We start from the raw sequence: 16,479 nt of genomic DNA, 5'->3' as shown, positions 1-16,479 counted from the left end.
GGGGGGTTGGCTTTTACAAAGGGAATTTTATAGGTTGCAAATTTACACTTCCAAGGCCATGAAAATGTCCAAATTAAGGCATCAACAAGAGTATATGTTTTCTTAAGAAAGTCTGATCATTTCTGGGTTTACTCTGTCACATGACACATGGCTATGTCTGTTGGCCCTTTGCTCCTGGGTTTCGTTCTTTTCACCTCCTGGTTCCGTGGCCTCCCCTGAGCTTCTGTCTATCTCCAAGCACCTTCAAATGTCTGTGTCAAATGTCTTGGTTTCATCTTACTGCTCTCTGTGTCAATACTGAGCTTTCTCTCTTGGTGAGCTCCTATAAGGACTGCAGTAAATTAATTAAGGCTCACCTTGAATCTGCATGGCCAGAACTCTGTGGAAATAATCTAATCAAAACCTCACACCATGATTGGGTGGGTCACGTCACTGTGGAAACAACCTGATCCAAAGCTCCCACCTTAAAATTGGTCCCGAGATTGGATTAACACTAAAAGAATATGGCTTTTTCTAGGGTACATAATAGTTTCAAACCAGTACACTTCTGTTTTAACCTTCACGTAATTATCAAAGTTTTTTTATTACAAAGGTAATGTACATTTATTATAGAAAAACAGTAAACTGTAAATAAAAGAAAAAATAAAAACTATCTTGTCAAACCAGCAACCAGAAATAAGCCATCCAGATTTGTTCCACTCATATATGCATATTTAGGATCATATTCTATTTAGCTTTTACTACTTAATATAGAGTGAACATTTTCCCATGTCAAACAGTATGCTTCTAGAGCATTTTTAGTAACTGTGGTATCCTAGTATACAACTGTACCGCAATTGTAATCCTTGTCTTTGTTCATTTAGGTCATTTCCAAATTCTTGCTTTTGTAAACCCACCTGTAGCTGAATCTCTAGGCATATCCTTAATTATTTCTTAAAGAAAAAGTCCTAAAACTGGAATCATAAGATGCACTCATTGTTGAAGGCCTTTGATGTATATTGTCAAAAGATCTATAGAGAAGTACCTTTGCTTTGATGCCATTGGACTGGAGAGTCCTTTTCTTCTTGCTAGCATTGTTTTTATTTTTTATTTTTTGGGGGTGGGGTGATGCATGGTCTGGAAATCGAACCTGGGTCTTCCACATGAAAGGCAAGCATTCTGCCACTGAACCACCATTGTATTTCATAGATTAAAGGTAGAGTGGAATCTGTTTTTATGAATCATTTTTGTGAATTCCCTTCATGTCTTTACACAGGCTCATCTTTGTCTTAATCATTTACAAGAACTCTAGAATATCAGCCCTTTGTTACCTGTGTTGCAAAAGAATATATGTTGAGGCCAGCAGTTCATATTATTCTCATGGATGTTTTTTTTAATTTCTGCTATTAGAAACAAAACAATTTCTTATTTAAAAGGACAAAAATATATAAATACCAGATAATTTAAAGCAGTATAGATCCAACAAATGTAATTCTGCTTTGAATGTGTTATCTCTGTCTTTTGACCATAGCTTGTAGTTAGGATCTAAAGAAGGTAAACAGCCAGTTGCCATCTGTTCCACCCTGTATCAAGTAATTTTTTTTTTTAATTTTTATACGTAATGCTTTGTTTTCCTGTAAAGGTTCTAAAGCCCAACAGCTTCTCCAAGGACTCCAAGCTACTGACGAAAGTCAGCAACTTCAGGCAGTTATTGAAATGTGTCAGTTGTTGGTCATGGGAAATGAGGAGACGCTGGGAGGGTTTCCTGTCAAGAGCGTTGTTCCAGCCTTGGTAAGCATACAGTTTCCCCCTCACTTTTACCTCAGTTATCCTTTCTATGCTGCCATTTTTACTGAATGCAGGGTAGTTGTAACTATGAATTTCAAAACACAGTGGAATAGGAGAATATGGATGAGTGTTTTTATTTCATGTTTACAGATGTCTGAGTATCTGAGTATTGCTGATGACGAATTAGTAAAATTTCTAAACAATTTCATAATGAATAAGTTACCCCATCTTCGATACTTAAAGACTTAAGTTTTAAATTTTAGGTTCGTAGCCCCATAAGTAATACCAAGATTTCTTACTGTGACAGTATTTCCATGCTTTCTATTTTAACAAGGTGTTATGGAGGGAAATAGTAAGTTCTCTGCTAGATTGTTGTCCTCAGAAGTTTCATATTTGATAATTGTTTACCAGGTGGAATAATCAAGCCAGAATGCCACAGTCATCCTTCAGCTTGAAAGGTTTTATGTTAAGCCACAAAAACTCACAAAAGAAAAGCAATTAAAAATCCTTTCAACTGAGTTATGAGTTGATATTTGGAATTTATTGATAACTTAATTGTTTAAACAGCTTCAGTGTGAAAGTAACAGGAGGAGAAATTGACATTAGCAAATGTAGGCACTTTACCAGTTTTTAAATACAACATTCAAATAGCATCTTGGTAATTTTCTTGGTGTAAAATATAAAAAATTGGCTATGATTTAAGGTAAATTTTAAGTCTGAATCAGTTATTAACCGGAGACTAACGTAAACATCATGATTACAGTCACAGCATGTTTTATCATGGAAGTTAAAAATAAATACAGTCTTTTGTATATAGCCAGTAAAGTTGATAAGAAATGAAATGGTTGGTATATCAGATCAAATTACGGAGAGTACTGAGTTTTGAGGAGAGAGCTGAGAGAAGATCTGTCAAGCATAGGGTGATATAGTCTTCATTCTTTTTTCTCTCTGTTCTTTTTGGATTGCTCAGCTTTGCCAGGTCTTTAAAAGAGAAACTGGTTTCCTCATCTTCTGCCACCAATACTAAAGTTCCTGAATTTTTTCAGAAATGAGTTCCTGAATTTTTTCAGTTGCACTCCAGTAAAGTTTCCATGTTGCTTTCTGAATATTTCATGATAGCAATATTAGCCTTTTTATGTTTAGATTTTGCTTATGTTAATGTCCATGCTCAAATTGCTGATTTGCTTGGTAGCTGAATTCTGTGACCTTGAATTAAACTATTTTTTGTTCATTAAAAAATAAATAGCAACAAAGATGTTGGCTTACTTTATGCAGTCTTACAAAAGGCTGTTTTTACTAGTGAAGAAAGAAGTTATCAAATGTAGGCAGAAATGTTGATACTCCATTTTACTTCATTTGCTGGTTGTTTTTTAGATTTAAGTACCTAGTTGACCTGTTCAAATTTACGCATCCTATTAATGGCTGTTGCTAATGAGCTGTCCAGATTTTTCTGTTAAATCCCTACTGAATGTTGTCAATACATTTCCATCATGGCAAACATACAGAACCATAGGTAATCATTTTTGGTGAAGGGGAATCTCTTTATAGCAATCCCTCCCAAGTGTTGCTATTAAGATTCGGGAATGTATTACTTTTTCCATGAATAGGACAGTCCTTTTCAATTTAGAATAGATGTTTTAAGTGATTATAGGTGATTTCAGACATGGAGTGCTGTTGGACTCTGGAAAGTTGTGACAGTGTGTGTGTGCCTTCATACATGTGCTGATCTGTGTATTTTGTATTTATATTTTTTAACTAAAAAGTTCTTAAGACCTCTGGTATATGAGTGTACTTTATCCAGCATAATGCAGAACTGAGAAGACACTCGTATTAAATGAGTGTTGTATTAGGATCTCTGATGTCTGTTTATGTTGGTATCCGTTTAATTGAACGATACATAACAGCTTAAACTCAGAACGTTTAAAATTTTCCACTGGACTAGAAGACAATGAATGACTCTCTTTCTCCCCAAGTAGGAGCTTTTTTTGGTAACTCGTGCCTGATTGAGGAGGATACCAATTTTCATTCCCTTGTTTTAAAACATGACTAAATCTCCTCTTCTTTTAGGCAAAAAAAAAAAAACCCTGAAATAAAATCAGATATTTTGATTCACCTATGCATATGTAGAATAATTACATTAATTTGGGTTTTATTAGTTCATAATTCTTGAAGTGAACAATCTTGTGTTTGAATCTTATACTGCATGCTGGTGTATGTATTGTTAAACACATTGTATTATAGCGGGTTAAATGGCACTTATCTCAACTTTTAGATAGGGTTGTTCATAAGAGTTTAAGCTGTGGTCCTTAATTTGTTCTTATGTTTAATTCAGCAAATATCAAGGCATTGTTGGTTCTGTTCACTTAGGTGCCAAGTATTTATTGACTCCTGATAAGTCCTTGGGAAATGTGAAATGGGCTTCTTAGGAGAGATTAGAGCTAACTAAAGGATTAATTGCAAGCAACAATCAATGCTGTTGATTACAAGCAAAAACAATTAATTTGTTTTTGACTTGGATCATGAAATATGATGATTATTTAGCAAAATTCCTGAGTTATAACGACAAGGTACTGGTAATGCCATCCTAAGTTATAATCAGTTCTTGTGTATGCATGCTGTTTTTCTCGATTCTGTTGTTTTTCTTTGTATGATGTAAATCTTGGCCAATATTTTTCATTTCAGTTAAAGCAGAAAAGAAAGTCATGCTTGTAGCGTTTTTCTCTAAGTATATAGCTTCTAATCCTTTGTTATAATCTTTTTTCACAGATAACATTACTGCAGATGGAGCATAATTTTGATATTGTAAGTATGTACTGTATTTTTTAAAGCACTCAAAATGTAAGCTTTGAATTTTTTTCATTGAGTAAATGCCTCCTTGTTTTCTAGATGAATCATGCTTGTCGAGCCTTAACATACATGATGGAAGCGCTTCCTAGGTCATCGGCTGTTGTGGTAGATGCTATTCCTGTCTTTTTAGAAAAGGTAATCCTATTTTTACTCAACTTCTTCAAAACCAGCATAGAGGAATCAAGTTTAGAACTCTTGAATTCTAAATTCTGAAAGTCAGAACATCAGATTGCAAAACTACCTTAAAGGACATTTTTTAGTATCTATTATATGACTAAATTCTATTTTTCTAGCCTAGACTCCAGAAAAATATTTTATGCTCAGTAGGCCAGGAGCTTAAAGTTGAAGCTAATAAGTCATTTATAAAATCAACCAATTTTTATAGTGTTTAATGATAGAAATTACCACATTGATATCTTTCAGAAAACTTAAAGCATTTGCCTGAAAATACTCTCATTTGTTGTAGAAAAATCCCAGTGAGCTTGAAAGCTATTTATACCCTCAGCTATGTACTTTATAGCTGAGAAGTCCAACAAAGAAAAAGTGCCTTTTTCAAAGTCATAAAGTGAGTCAGTGGAGAGAGGAAATTTATTCATATGGTTTGTGGTAGATTCTATTTTTGTCTTACTTTGTCTTTTTCCGATAAGCTTGGAATCTGATATGAAGTATAAAACATTTATGTTAAACTATATCTATTTTAAATATAGAGATTTGAAGTTGCATAATTGGGTTCAATTTATTCTTTAAGTAAAATATTTTTCACTGTCTCAGGTTAACATGCATTACTGGTTTCCTATGTTGGGTTTCATGTTAGAGGCAATGTAGGTTGATGGAAGTTAAAAGAAACTCATGTAGAAGGTAAGTTACTAGAAAAGAACTTGAATGATAACCCTATTGTACCTCTTCATGTGTTCCCAGCTGCAAGTTATTCAGTGTATTGATGTGGCAGAACAGGCCTTGACTGCCTTGGAGATGTTATCACGTAGACACAGTAAAGCCATCCTACAGGCGGTAGGTGTTACTGAAGGACTATATTTCATTAAAGTTGGTTTTTAGACCCACATTGTACTGGCACCTAGATTGCAATCTCTGTTAGGTACACATTTTGAATATCCAAAGTGTGAAATGCTAGTTTTTCTTTCTTTTCAATTGTTGATAAAAGGAAATTTCTTCATTTTAACAGTTTTCTGTGTATTTAGGGTGGTTTGGCAGACTGCTTGCTGTATCTGGAGTTCTTCAGCATAAATGCCCAAAGAAATGCACTAGCCATTGCTGCCAATTGCTGCCAGAGTATCACGCCAGATGAATTTCATTTTGTGGCAGATTCTCTCCCATTGCTTACCCAAAGGCTAACCCATCAGGTAAAATGACCCCAACTAAACATTGTGTTATTTAAAAAAAAATGGTAACTTCTACTAGTGTCTTAAATCTTCCAATTTGATAAATAAATTGGAAGTATTTTGATTATATTTTTCTGTGTTCTCCAGTTATAAACTGTAGTAAGTTATTTAATAAAATTTTGATGGACTTATGCAAATGAAGAGTAAATAATTCATGTTTGAGAACTCCAACTAGTTCAGCAACCATTGGTTTATTATGTGATATGATCAGGATTTCCTTTTGGAAAGATCATCCATTCTTAAAAGGCCGTGGAATAGGCTGATGGGAATAGGAGGGCATGGGCTAGCATCAGAAGGCTATGTCCCAGAAAGAAATGAAGAATAATGTTGAGTACAGCTGTATGGGGTTGGAGTGGGGTTGGAGAAGAACGAGAATACTTATTTAGGAGATGGAATCAGTAGGCGTGGTGATATAAAAAAGAGAAGGCAGGTGGAGGGCAAATTGTGAGTTAAGCCTCAAGATTGTGAAGAAATTGAAAATACGAATTATTAATAAAAATTATTTTAATATAAATTAATGGTTAAAAAGTTATTGCTGAAGAGACTTTTTGAAATCTGGCTTTAAAATCACTCCTATGACTTTTACAAAATTATGCTTACAACCTGCTTCGGAAAGTTAGGTGTAAAATAATAAATAATCATCAAATCATTCAGGGGTATTTTTGCTTCAGAGATGAAAAGGCACAAAAAATAGTACCATTCATTTAAAAAAAAACTGTTTAGTGTTTTTCTTTTGTATTTTCAATTAGTTGGTTGAGATAACCTTTGTTTTCTGGGAACTAGAAAACTCTGAACAGTACCATATGATACCCTTATTTTTGAATTAAGACATGAGAAGCAGAGAAATTAAAAATACTTGACCTCTTTTATTATAGCAGTCTTTTTAGACTTGTGTAGTGGAAGCAAAGGTATAGTGCTTTCATAATACCTGAATTCTTCTCAGTTTTTTAGAGGCAAATCTAGTTTTTACCTCTGAAGTTTGTTCGTAAATTAGAGTAAAAAACATTGTCTATCAAAACACTAGTCAAGCCATTTCTTTCTTATTTATGGATTTTATTTGAAATGTTTTCTCAATGAAGCCACTCTAACAGTATGTCTAGATTGTTTTTAAAGTGAATATAGAAAATCTATGCCCACTTTTTCACATTATCCTGCAAGCTCTGTTTCATGCAACATATAGTTGGTACAGCTTTTTTTTTTTTTTTTTTTTTACATGGGCAGGCACCGGGAATCGAACCCGGGTCCTCTGGCATGGCAGGTGAGCATTCTTGCCTGCTGAGCCACCGTGGCCCGGTACAGCTTTTTAATATATTCAGGTTTAAACATTTCTACCAGGAATTATTTTAGAGAAAAGTAGGTATAATTTTTGCATAGGCACTGAGATTACATAAGCACATAAAACTGTTCTTCCTTTATTGCTATTTGCCTTTATTGGGAATGTTAACGGAGGAGTAAAGTGGTCTTTCAGTATGATTCTTTTTGCTTTTAAATCTTGATATTACTGTCTGTCCCTTGCCTAGGCTCACAAGCATTTTCAGAAAACGCATACTTTTAATTGAGGTGGCCTTCAGAAGTTTGGGGTTAGAAAGAGGATAAAGTATGGCAGTGAAAATATTTTACATTAATAAACCTTATTTACCTTTTTTAAAAACAGGACAAAAAGTCGGTAGAAAGCACTTGCCTTTGTTTTGCTCGTCTAGTGGACAACTTCCAACATGAGGAGGTAAACATTTAATCTTCACTGGATTTTGTGGAGTTTTAAATGGCTGAATAATGATCTAACAATTCCTTTTTTTCTTGTTTTTGAAGAATTTACTTCAACAGGTTGCCTCCAAAGATCTGCTTACAAATGTTCAACAACTATTGGTAGTGACTCCACCAATTTTAAGTTCTGGGATGTTTATAATGGTGGTTCGTATGTTCTCACTGATGTGTTCCAACTGTCCAACTTTAGCAGTTCAACTTATGAAACAAAGTAAGTACTATTTATTATCTTCCATCAAGTAGGAAAAGCAGCTTGCTTTATCGATAGTAATAAGTGAAGTCAACGTAATTCTAGCAAGTAGAAGCAATTATTAACACCAGAGATACTAGATAAAAATGTTAATGTGTGATAAATTTGCATTAGTATGGTGTATTAGTTCTTTCAGCACACAATTTTAAAAGCATATAATATATTAAAATGTTAGAACATTTTACCCTTGGTGGTTCTAAAACTAGATTCAAGATCATTACTTTCTCTACAATTTTTATTTCATAGTGTTGGGCTTCATTAGGAGACTTCTGTGTTTCTAATAAACTACTTGTTTTCCGCTTATAGATAGTCCTTTCTGCCCATGTTAGATTTTCCTGCCGTTTATCTGATCCTAGAATGCTTTCTTCCCTTGGGAACTGATTCACACAGATGAATAGCTCTGATACTTGATACTTTTGTATTCCTAAAACTTTCCCAGCCTTACTCAGTGCATAGGAAATCAGATTTTATTGCGTTACTTTTGCAGTTGACTATTCCTGTCTTAAACCATACATTTCCTAAGTTATTACAGGACATTAAGGCTTCATAAAATATCTTTCTGTATATTACGATTATTTCTAGTAGATTATTGATCACTTTTCAGTGGAACACTTGTAATTATGGGTAATTTCATAACCATAATTTTAATCTTGAAGATATTACCTTTGATGTCAATGATGATGGTGACAATGTAGCCTTTGGTTCCACTGCTTCTGACAAAATACTAAGCTGTTATACTAAGATATTCTTGTTTGGGCTTAATTTATACTTGGTTGCATTTCTTGTGAATTAGCAGAGCAGCACAGAACTTGGTAGAAAAACAGTCTTGTTTAGATGATTTATTGAAAAGATTCCTCTTGAAGCATCAAGTCTTTTCCAAACTTGGTATTCCAGAGAACATTACTGTGCCTGTGCTGTGAGTAAAGGGCTCTCTGCCCAAATAAATTTGGGAAAGGCTTACTTAACTCGTTCTTGAGTAGTCACAGTGCCCTTTTCTTATTGAAGTTCGAAAGGCCTTTTGCTTAGCCCAACATTTCCTGAAGTTTGAGTACAAGATAATCTATCTCTTGTTAGCCCCTGGCACAATGTGTACCTAAATACCAGTTTAGGGAATTGCTGTCTTACTTTGTTTTTGAAATTTTTAGTTTTTTTTCTTTTAAAATGGTGAAGGTTTCTTACCTCATATATTCCACTAAATTTGCCACATATTCATCATATGGGAGCAGTTAGGCTTATACTATTTTCTTTCTTACACAAGTATTAATATTAAAGGAAGCGTGAATCTTTTGTTTTTTTATTTCATTGCCATTCTCTGAACCCCTGGAAAAAAGTAAAGAAGTCCTGTAATATATCATTGCCATGTATTCACACTGCATGGGAGAGTTTGAAAAAATTGTTCCTTTTCAGCACATTTGTAATTGCTATTTGTGAAACTTCTTTGAAGCAGAGATTTATGTGTCCATGCTTCTCTACCAAATGAAGAAAATTTTCTTGATAACAGATTTTATTAATCATTAGCAAAAAAAATTCAGTGAAGTGTTAAATGTATTTATTTTGCATGTGTGTGTATGTGTGTACATATATATATAAGATATTTATGGAAACATACACACCACTGTGAGCAAACATCCAGCCCTATCTTTAAGTTTCAGCTCTTAGAATGACTTAAACCTGTGAAAACTCAGCTTTAGTGTTCGTATATCAGAGTGTTTTTCATTCATATTCCACCATAACTGATATCTTCTGGGAATGGAAACTTATGGTAGAGAAAACTTAAATGATCTTTATATTAAGTTGGCGTGTTTAATGTCATATAAATGACTGAGTTTCCTGATCATAATATGGTAAGATTCGGATGGTTTTAATTGCTCATTTTATAAAACCTCTTGGCCACACATTTTCAGTATATTTGAATTGAAGACTGATACATAAATATATTTGAATTGATGATTAAAATGTATGTTGAATGCACTTTTGCACAAAGCACTGTTCTCTTCAGAAAAGTAATAAAACATACCTAAAGCCTCTGAGCAGGCCTGGAGGATCTATAATTGGGATCCCAGGTGTAGAGTGTTTGGACTAAAGTCCTCAGAACTTATTTAAAATCTTCATAAAAATCTTTTTTACATTTTTATTACAACTCATTTGGATATTTTTACTTTAATTTCTGTATTAGGTTACTTTATAAGAAAATAATTCTGTTTTCCTTTTAAGGGCCCTTTGAAAATTAGGTACTCTAAGTAGCTTAATAGGTTTTTGGTTTTTCTTGTTGGTTTTACAGACATTGCAGAAACGCTGCACTTCCTCCTGTGTGGTGCCTCCAATGGAAGTTGTCAGGAGCAGATTGATCTTGTTCCACGAAGTCCTCAAGAACTGTATGAATTGACATCTCTGATTTGGTAAAGACTGGGCTGATGATAACTGGTTCATGGGAGGAATACTTTACTCTAGAGACTTAATTACTAATCGTTCAGGGAGTTACTTAATAAAATGATTGCTTTTTTTTTTTTTTTTTTTAGTGAGCTCATGCCTTGCTTGCCAAAAGAAGGCATTTTTGCAGTTGATACCATGCTGAAGAAGGGAAACGCACAGAATACAGATGGTGCTATATGGCAGTGGCGAGATGATCGGGGCCTTTGGCATCCCTATAACAGGATTGATAGCCGGATAATTGAGGTAGTAGTTTCATCGTACCGTTTAAATGTGTGTATTTTGGTGGAGAGTGGGTGTAGGGATGGAGTGGGAAGGTGGATATATATATACTTTGAATGTGCTCAATATTGAATTAACTCAAGATTCTCTCATTTTGTCTCCTGAGAACAAGGTCCTCATTTCTGTTCAGGTCAGAAAACATGATGTTCTAGTCCTGCTTCTGCTGCTAACTACCCGATTGACTTGGAGCAAGTAATTTAAGTTCTTTGTTCCAAAGGAAACATTGGACGAGTTAGGCTATATGTTTCTTAAAGTCCCTTCTATCTCCTGTCCAAAAGAAGTCTCCCAAAAGCAAAGATTTACATACAGCTAACTTCTTCTCACTGTTTTTTTAAGAGCCAGAACATGGAAACAACTTAAATGACTAACTCTAGGTGAATGATTAAGTAAATTGTGATACATAAATAAGCTTGTATATAGTCCAGATACTAATTTTAATAAAACGGAATAGGATAATTAAAAAACATAAGATATAAGATACAAGATTATGTGAGCCTTTTGGGAACTCAGTAAAATAAGAGAAAAGGAGAATAATACAAAGAAAAGAAATACACCCAAAGTATTATCATTGATTTTCTGTGATGATCTTATGTGTCGTTTTTTATTCTTATTTCCATATTTGTGCATTAAGTTTGCACTGAAAATTTTTTAGAACTCTCAGATCAAAAATATTTTTTTCTCAAAAAATACTTTTGTTTAGGAATTGTTGGTCACTGTATTATTTGTGATGCCATGCATCGTTTATTGATATTTTCAATGTGTAAGATACCTTTAAATTTTATGCTAGTCTCTTATTTCAACCTTTGATATTTAAATATTTTTAGACCATCACATTTCTTTTTTGCATGGGCAGATGGGCAGGCCCTGGGAAACAGATCCTGGTCTCTGGCATGGCGGGCAGAAACTCTGCCATTGCGCCACCATTGCCCCGCCCCACCACATTTCTTTTATAGACCTTCTTCCTTAAAGATGCTTTCTTCCAGTTTTTAAAAGTGAATTTTTGAAAAACTTTTAACAAATAGCTTATAATGCAAAAAATCTGATGTATAAGCATCTAAATTCAGAACCAGCTTTTATGAGGAAGTTATCAGTCTTTTGTGTATTGTGCCCTTAATTGATGAGCAGGCCTTGCCTGCGCTAAGGGTATGGTATCTAATTTTAAGCATTCTTTTTAGTATTTTCCCAATAATTTCATCTTAACCATTAACTTACTCTTCTGTATTTTCTAAGAGCCCTGTCTCCATTCAGCCTAGGAGTTCCACAGTTTGTATTCTATTAATAGGAGTGAATATTCTCTAGGTTGTCTAAAATCATGGCAAATGGCATTAATCAAACTGCATTACTTTTTATATGTTCTGCGTAATATGTGCATCTCCTAGGGATTACTCTCTTGTCCACCTATGTCCCTTTCAAGCTTAGAACTTCATTTAAATGGAGAGTCATTTTTATTTTCCTATGTACAAAAAAAAAGTTGTATAGGGTCCTTTTGTTTAAATGAACACTAGTGGTTTACTAAGAATACATCATGTAAGAATTATTTTAGTTTTAAGAATTAGAATACTGAGATTTAGGTATAACTTTTTTTTTTCTGTCAGCAACATTTAAAAAACTTTCTGAATACAAATTGTATCTTCTTCATGTCAATGATTCTACATGGCTGGATCTTTCATCAGGATTTTACATGCATTTCCATGTCTTAGGGGCTCTGATAGGATCTGTGGTATATCTGTTCATTAAAAATGATTTGTTGAATAAATGAGTTTTGTCATATCCGTACTATTAATGATGTTTTCCATATTCTGTTTCTTCTGTGATTAAAACCTGATGAAACAAATAAGCTAGCGTTTAATGGAGGGTCCCCACTGGTCTTAAGTTGATAACTTTCTCCATGTTTATATTCAAGGTTTCTTTCTCTTTACTCTCAGGCAGCCCATCAGGTCGGTGAGGATGAGATAAGCTTGTCCACTCTGGGACGAGTTTATACTATTGATTTTAATTCTATGCAGCAAATCAATGAGGACACGGGAACAGCACGTGCCATTCAGAGAAAACCTAACCCCTTAGCCAATACTAACACTAGTAAGTACCTTCTGAGTTAAAATTACTATGATATTGTCATGTGAGTAATATTAGCAGTAATCAATAACACTGTTTCATTGGTCATCCTTAAGATAGCCACATATTAGTATTTTTAAATCATGTGCTTTAATTTATGTCCAGGCCAGTATTTAAATAGTATCTTCCCCACAGTTTTTTACCTCACTGATTTGCTGTATCTTGGAACTACAATCAGAATTGGCCCCTGCAGTTTTTTTAGTCTAATTCTCCCATTATTACATTGGTTCTTTGCAATCTTTTATTTTGCACTTTACCATCAAAATTCCCTTTGAAAAACCAGATGGTACTGATTCATTTCAGACTTCTGATGTCTGTCCCTCCTGTCAGAGATTTTAGTCCATTTTTTCTCCCACTCCCCACCCCAGAGAAGTGGAGGGTTTACAGAAAATTCATACCTAGTTCTGGGAGTTAGTTGATTGTTTTTTGTTTGTTTGTTTGTTTGTTTGTTTTGCATGGGCAGGCACCAAGAAACGAACCTTGGTCTCCAGCATGGCAGGCAAGAGCTCTGCCATTGAGCCACTGTGGCCCGCCCTAGTCAATTGTTTTTTTGCAATGCTAGTCTAGAGCAAGAATCAGCCAAGTTTTCATGAAAAGGGCCAGATAGTAAATATTTTGGGCTTTGTAGGCCATACAGTTAGTGTACTCAACACTGCCACTATAGCCTGAAAGCACCCATATATAGTATGTAAACAAATGTGCATGGTGGTATTCCAATAAAATTTAAGAATAATAATATTAAATAATAGGAGATGGGCCAGATTTGGCTTGTGGACCATAGTTTTACCAACCCTAATAGAGCTTACTTTTCTTCAGTTAACTTTTCCCTAAGCCTCGTTTCCCAATCTCAGCAGAGTAGTAGAATTACTTTGTACTTCTGTTATACATGGATTCTAGCTAGCAATATGCATTTCTTGAACTCTGCTTATTCCTTAGCAGTGATTTAGTTGGTCAGTTCTGACATCTGTTTACCCCATATTTTGTTGACTGAATGTTAGTTAGATGGGAGGTATAGTGTGGTAATAATCTTGTTTTCTTCAGCAGGACAGAATGACCAGTGGTTTTCTAGCTGATTAAACCTTGTCTTAATCCTGTTCTGAGCATTTTTTTAGACTCCAGTCAGTCACTTTAGATAAGTTAGTTTTACAACTCAAAATTTTAAATAGCATTTCAGATAATTATGTTAGTTTAAATGCTTTATTTTGTTTTCTTTCTTGTGTTTCTGATGCACTACGTAAGGATTCTGTATTTGTTATTATAGGTGGATATTCAGAGTTAAAGAAGGATGATGCTCGTGCACAACTTATGAAAGAGGATCCAGAACTGGCTAAGTCTTTTATTAAGACATTATTTGGTGTTCTTTATGAAGTGTATAGTTCCTCAGCAGGACCTGCGGTCAGACATAAGTGCCTTAGAGCAATTCTTAGGATAATTTATTTTGCGGATGCTGAACTTCTGAAGGATGTCCTGAAAAATCATGCTGTTTCAAGGTATGTTCATGAATTAGTCAAAACATTGTAGAAATTCAAATCTCTGTAATAGTTTCAGAAACCTCTCAAATGTTGTAGAAAAATGTGTATAAAACAGTTTATTTAGAGTATTCTGAACCTTTTTTGTTTATTTATATCCATATACACAGCTTTGATAAAGAATAAAATAAATGTAAAAGAACAGAAAGAAAAACTTTTGTTTTAATGGAGTAGTCCTCTAATTAAAATATTTTGTTCTCATATTTAAAGCGCTATGGTCAATTATGATTATTAGATTTAGACAAAGTATTATACAGAAATGCTTTCTTTTTTTAGTCACATTGCTTCTATGCTGTCAAGCCAAGACTTGAAGATAGTAGTTGGCGCTCTTCAGATGGCAGAAATCTTAATGCAGAAGTTACCTGATATTTTTAGTGTTTACTTCAGAAGAGAAGGTAAAGTAATTCATGATAATAAATCAGTGGACAATCTCTTATTCTAAATAGTACTTCAGTAAAAATATGAGTCAGAGCAAAATTTAAATCTTCAGAACAGAAATTAAACTTTTAGGTTTTATGTAAGACTTTTTCATGCTTCTAGCTCAAGTGCATATGGAGTATATCCTTTATAAATCTTTTAATATAGGCTGTATGAGATTCTTAGATGATACTTCGTAAGTGCAATGATTTGAAATTATATGGGGCAGCATTGTCACTAACTTAAAATATATATTTGTAATAAAAGGCTGTCCATAAAGACGCCTTGAAAAAAGTCAGATGTTGCTTTCTTTCCAATTAATCATGCCAGTAGATCATAACACTTCTAATGTTAAAGAAATTATGTTAAATTTCATTGTATAGATAATGGGATATTTTAGGGTTTGGAATAATCTTTGAGAATTCAAATGGTCTTCTTCTGATTGGAGCCAGCTGAATGGTGAAGTCAGCCTAGGAGACCTGGTACCTCATTCAGGGATTTTACCTTTTTTAAGCCTGTCAGGATTTCGCATAATTGATCAAGAATTTCTTTCTCATCAGACAAAATTCTCTTTTGACTCTATTTTTGGGGGCTACTTCAGTCTTCTGAGGATATAATCAATATTGGTGTTCCCCTCAAGTCATTCTTAGCTTCATCTTCCTTCTTACAAGCAATCTGATTTCTGTTCTACATTTGATGTACATTTCATTGTTTTGCTCATATTTTCTTACAATGAACTATCTTTTCATATCTTAAAATTGTAATGGCCATGCTAGTATAAAAGTATTGAACAGAATGTTAAGATTTTAACATTCAAAATTACTTTTACTTTTTTTTGCTTTTGTATGTTCTACTTTTCTGATTTGGAATCGTCTTCTCTTCCCCCTTCTCCCCCAATTTTTTTTTCACTTTTCTATGATCACCTGTGCCTTGAAATTGTATTTCCCTCCCTCATTTATTTATACAACATATACATTATAAAATTTATGGAGGAGTCTTGATTGGTTGTACAACTTTGCATTGAGGTGGCCCTATTATTCTTTCTGATTTCGGATTAAATGTTACTTCTTCCTAAAGATTTTTCTTTCTTCTCAATTAGATTAGATCCTCCTACTTTATAGTCATAACACACTGCTTTTTCTATATCATAAGCAAATCAATTTTTGTTGAAATTTCTTGTAAAATGTTATCTTTCCTACTATCAGTACATCTCCTGGGTACATATCTATTGATTATGGCTATTACTCAGTCCCTAGCACACAGTCTGGCATATAATTATATAAAATGCCTGAAGTTTGAATTCATTCTGACTTCTCTTTTCATCAGTTTGCTTTCTTTTTAAGAATCTGTTGAAAGCTCTGGACTCTTCCCCACACATATGTGCATGGATGAGCAGGCACGCTCATACATTCATCCACATAGATCTGCGTATAGATTCTGCAGACTACAGTCACGTGCTTTGTATACCGTTTCATAGTTCTTGGACACAGCCTTACCCCCACCATCCCTAGATTCTAGCCCAGACACCCCTATTTTATAAGTTGCTGTTTAGCAATCCTTATCTTATACACCTCCAAGGATGTGAAAATCACCTCTACATAGCTTGTGTACTTTTTATCTTTTTGGGTGGCAGCTTAACTGTAGTCTTTTATCCTTATGGTATGGTACCTGAAGTTAA

At 34.1% G+C, this 16,479-nt stretch overlaps 1 protein-coding gene across 20 annotated transcripts in view; it reads left to right on the top strand.

Annotated features, from left to right (window-relative positions):
* Positions 1-16,479, top strand: part of TRIP12 (thyroid hormone receptor interactor 12) — a 188,393-nt gene that overhangs the window by 127,582 nt on the left and 44,332 nt on the right. For 9 of the 20 annotated variants that reach the window (XM_077155363.1, XM_077155362.1, XM_077155365.1 and 6 more), the window contains 12 exons: positions 1,622-1,770; positions 4,534-4,569; positions 4,654-4,749; positions 5,533-5,625; positions 5,814-5,975; positions 7,669-7,737; positions 7,824-7,989; positions 10,310-10,427; positions 10,548-10,707; positions 12,666-12,819; positions 14,117-14,345; positions 14,661-14,779. In XM_077155363.1, coding sequence (XP_077011478.1) covers positions 1,622-1,770; positions 4,534-4,569; positions 4,654-4,749; positions 5,533-5,625; positions 5,814-5,975; positions 7,669-7,737; positions 7,824-7,989; positions 10,310-10,427; positions 10,548-10,707; positions 12,666-12,819; positions 14,117-14,345; positions 14,661-14,779 — 1,551 coding nt within the window. Of the gene's footprint in view, positions 1-1,621; positions 1,771-4,533; positions 4,570-4,653; positions 4,750-5,532; positions 5,626-5,813; positions 5,976-7,668; positions 7,738-7,823; positions 7,990-10,309; positions 10,428-10,547; positions 10,708-10,846; positions 11,115-12,665; positions 12,820-14,116; positions 14,346-14,660; positions 14,780-16,479 lie in introns of those variants that run through there. The other 11 variants (XM_077155372.1, XM_077155368.1, XM_077155375.1 and 8 more) reach the window with 5 other exon arrangements.

This window comes from Tamandua tetradactyla, chromosome 3, assembly GCF_023851605.1.
Source record: "Tamandua tetradactyla isolate mTamTet1 chromosome 3, mTamTet1.pri, whole genome shotgun sequence".
In the NCBI taxonomy this organism is placed as follows: domain Eukaryota; kingdom Metazoa; phylum Chordata; class Mammalia; order Pilosa; family Myrmecophagidae; genus Tamandua; species Tamandua tetradactyla.
Note: the sequence above shows the minus strand (reverse complement) of the source record. Positions and strands in the feature narration are given on the sequence as shown.